The sequence below is a fragment of the Cicer arietinum genome, chromosome 7 (genome assembly GCF_000331145.2).
Source record: "Cicer arietinum cultivar CDC Frontier isolate Library 1 chromosome 7, Cicar.CDCFrontier_v2.0, whole genome shotgun sequence".
Taxonomy (NCBI): domain Eukaryota; kingdom Viridiplantae; phylum Streptophyta; class Magnoliopsida; order Fabales; family Fabaceae; genus Cicer; species Cicer arietinum.
In genome coordinates this window covers 30,782,098-30,785,604 of record NC_021166.2, presented here as the reverse complement: position 1 = coordinate 30,785,604, position 3,507 = coordinate 30,782,098, and the positions used below count along the sequence as shown (strand labels likewise).

General features: G+C 32.7%; 1 protein-coding gene across 1 annotated transcript; it reads right to left on the bottom strand.

The window, feature by feature from the left end:
- Window positions 1–1,155: 1,155 nt before the first annotated feature.
- Window positions 1,156–1,512, bottom strand: LOC101503261 (uncharacterized). Its single transcript, XM_004511197.1, has one exon. The coding sequence runs from the start codon at window positions 1,510–1,512 to the stop codon at window positions 1,156–1,158; it is 357 nt and encodes a 118-aa protein (XP_004511254.1).
- Between the last annotated feature and the right edge of the window lie 1,995 nt (window positions 1,513–3,507).

Sequence of the window (3,507 nt, the reverse complement as noted above, 5' to 3'; positions counted from 1 at the left end):
CCCATTTCTTGCAAGGTTCTATTTTTTCTTTCAACAGCTCCATTTTTTAAGGAGTTCTTGCACAAGATAGATTATGAGAAATGCCAAGTTCATCAAAAAATGTTTTGAAGGATGCATTAATGAATTCACCTCCATGATCACTTCTTACATTGATGACTTTGGATTCCTTTTCATTTTGAACCTTTTCACAAAAAAATTTGAATGCATCAAATGCATCATCTTTTTGTTTCAAAAATAACACCCATGTGTATCTCGAAAAATCATCAACAATTACAAATCCATATTTCATACCTCCTAAACTGGCGGTTTTGATGGGACCAAATAAATCAATGTGAAGTAGTTCAAGAGGTCTTTTAGTTGATATGAACTGTTTTGAATGAAAACTAATTTTAACTTGTTTTCCCTTTGTACAAGCTTCACATATTTTATCTTTTTCAAAATTTATTTTAGGAAGTCCTCTAACAAGATCTAAATTTGACAGTTTTGAAATTGTTTTCATACTCAAATATCCAATTCTCTTATGCCATATCCATTTGTCTTTATTTATGGACATGAGACAAGATTCAACTAGTAATTCTTCAATGTATAAAATGTAAAGGTTTTTCTTTCTGGATGCAGAAAATATGATTTCTCCAGAATTTGCCATTCTCACTTCACATATGTTTGGTTTAAAAATAACTTCAAAGCCATTATCACAGAGTTGACTAATGATGAGAATGTTATGTTTCAATCCTTCAACATATTGAACATCATTGATTTTGGCATAATTTATTTTACCTATAGTTCCCTTGCCTTTGATTTTGGCTTGGTCGTTGTTTCCAAATGTTACGGATCCTCCATCGTTTTTGATAAATGACATGAAGCAGTTCTTGTCACCTGTCATATGCCTTGAACAACCACTGCCCAAAAACCATGGCCTTCTCTTGACATTTTGAGATCCATCCTGCATGATGTGTTATATCATTTTTAGGTACCCACTTGATTATGGGTCCTGAGGAGTTAGTTTCGAAAACTAATTTTTCCTTAGTTTTAAATGTTATCTTAGACTGACCAATTTTCGACCAAGAAGCGTGTTTTGTGATTTTTGAAGGTGATTTAAAAAACTGAGTTTCAGTTGGTTTTGATAAAGCTCCAGAACGTTCTTCGTTTTTTACATTAGCTGAAGATTGTTTCTCCTTCATTCATTTCAAACAATTCGAACTTTCGAATACCGACGTCAATTCTTGTTTCCTTAACATGGCTTGTTCCTTCATGGTGAATTTGCAATGTGTCCCATACCTTCTTGGCAGTATCACATTCATCTACTCTTTCACTTTCATCCCTACTTAAGGCACATGATATAAATAATTGAGCTTTTGAGTTTAGGAGTACCTTAGACTTTTCATCTGTTGTCCAATCTATTTCTTTCTTTTTAGCCGATGCTGGATCGTTTTGATCTACTCTTGGTATGAAGTCTCCATCTGTGATGATTCTCCACATACCAGTATCTTGTGACTTTAGGAACAATTGCATTTTGCCCTTCCAGAAATAATAATCTGAACCATCAAACTATGGTGATCTGTTTGAAGACCCTCCTTCAGCTATGTATTTAGCTTTTGACTTTTTTCTTCCTGAATCTTTTCTCTAACACATTTTGTGTGCTTAATCCTTAGAGACTGACTCTGATATCAATTGAAGTAACAAAGTCAATTATAAGGAAGGAGGTTTGAATTTTAATTGCCTCTTTTAAAAAATTCCTGTTTAAAACTGAAAGTTTGACTCAAGATTGATCTTGGTTATAAACGAAGATTGATCTTGGTTAGTAGAAAACAACAATATCAAAATTAATCAATATGAAATCTGATTGTATAGCATAAAATAAACAGAGATAGAGATAGAGATAATCATGCAAGCATGTATCCTGGTTCACCCAAACACGGATTACGTCCAGTCCTCACAAATATGAGCTTTTCCACTATGTGCTCAAAGGCAAGGTTGTTCTTGGTTGTTGCACAATTTTTCACAGATCAATCTTGATCTTTACATTATTTCTACCTTTCTACCTAGAAAGGATTTCTTCGAGTTTACCTTAACTATTTCAGAAAGGATTTTTTCGAACTACCTTTTAAAACATAAAAGAATTTTACACACTACTCAAGTTTATGTTAACAAAATAACCTTGAGTTTACAAAGTGATGATTTAGAGAAGGTTTAAAATTTGGGTATTGCTCAACTCTTGTTTGAGAAATAGACTCTGTAAATCGGACTCAGTTGGTACTGATTCTAACTCAACTCAAAGTTTTAGAAACTGCAAGCTAAAGAATGATTTCGAAACACTTGAGTGTGATTGAATGATTGATGCTTTTCTTGGCATTTTGAGTTGTATATTGTTCTTTATCTTTAAGCTGTATTTATAGGCTTCAATCGACCTTTGGGACAGCTCATATATCCGTTAAGAAAGGGCCAATTGTCATAAAGAAGTGGTTGGATAAAGTCAGTCATAAAGCAGGATTGATTATGCTGAAACCAGGAACGTTCTTGACATCCAAGATCGTTCGTCGAATTGGTTGATGATGAGCTGACTTGTACTTGAGTTTATGTCAGTTGTTCTGAGTTGAGTACTTGTATTTCAGTCACATGTGCAGGTCTAGATGACAAGTATATTCAGTAGTGCACTTTTCATCATGTACCTTTGTACTTTACAGCATGTACCTTTGTACTTGCACTTGCCTCACTTGAAGAATGATCTTGCTTTAGTCTTAAATTTGAGCATGTCTTTGATTCTGCAAAATTCTTGAATAATCATGACTTAGATTGATCCTTGCTTATTCTAGATGAAGATATGAGATCAATGATGTTTCCAGGATTCAATCTTTCACAAGGAAACAATTTTTCTTATTTATGTCATAAACGAAGATCGTTCTTCAGCAATAATCCAGGATCAATCTTCGTTTCACTGTTTTCTGCTTTCTTGATTTTAATGAGTTCTGCTTTGTATGATTTGATACCTATCTTTTTTAATACACTCAAATACACATGTTAAATATCAAAACACCTATAATCATAATTAGAATTCTTTAATTTGTTTAATTATCATCAAAACATTAAATTGATATTTTGTATTAACAAGATGCATAAGGGGATGCTCCATGGAATCAAAAAACCCAATGGGAGTATTCTCTCCAACTTGAACAATATCGAAGACATATCATTTTCCATTATGATCAGATCATCCTCTCTCAATGTTGAAGAACACAAATTTTAAAAAAATTGACTCACCTCAACAAGTGGATTTAATATATGTGTAGGCAGATAAATATATGCAATTGGAAGTAAACATTCCACAAATATTTGACAATCATAACTTTTCATTCCATTCATCCTTCCATTTTTCACATAAATGCATCTTGTAAAATTAAAAGAACAACCATCTAGAATATTGAGTTATTTTATCCACCTACAAACAACTTTTTCTTCAACAGAAGTTAAAGTATTTGCTCGTGGTTTTATGATTTTAGCATTCGAATG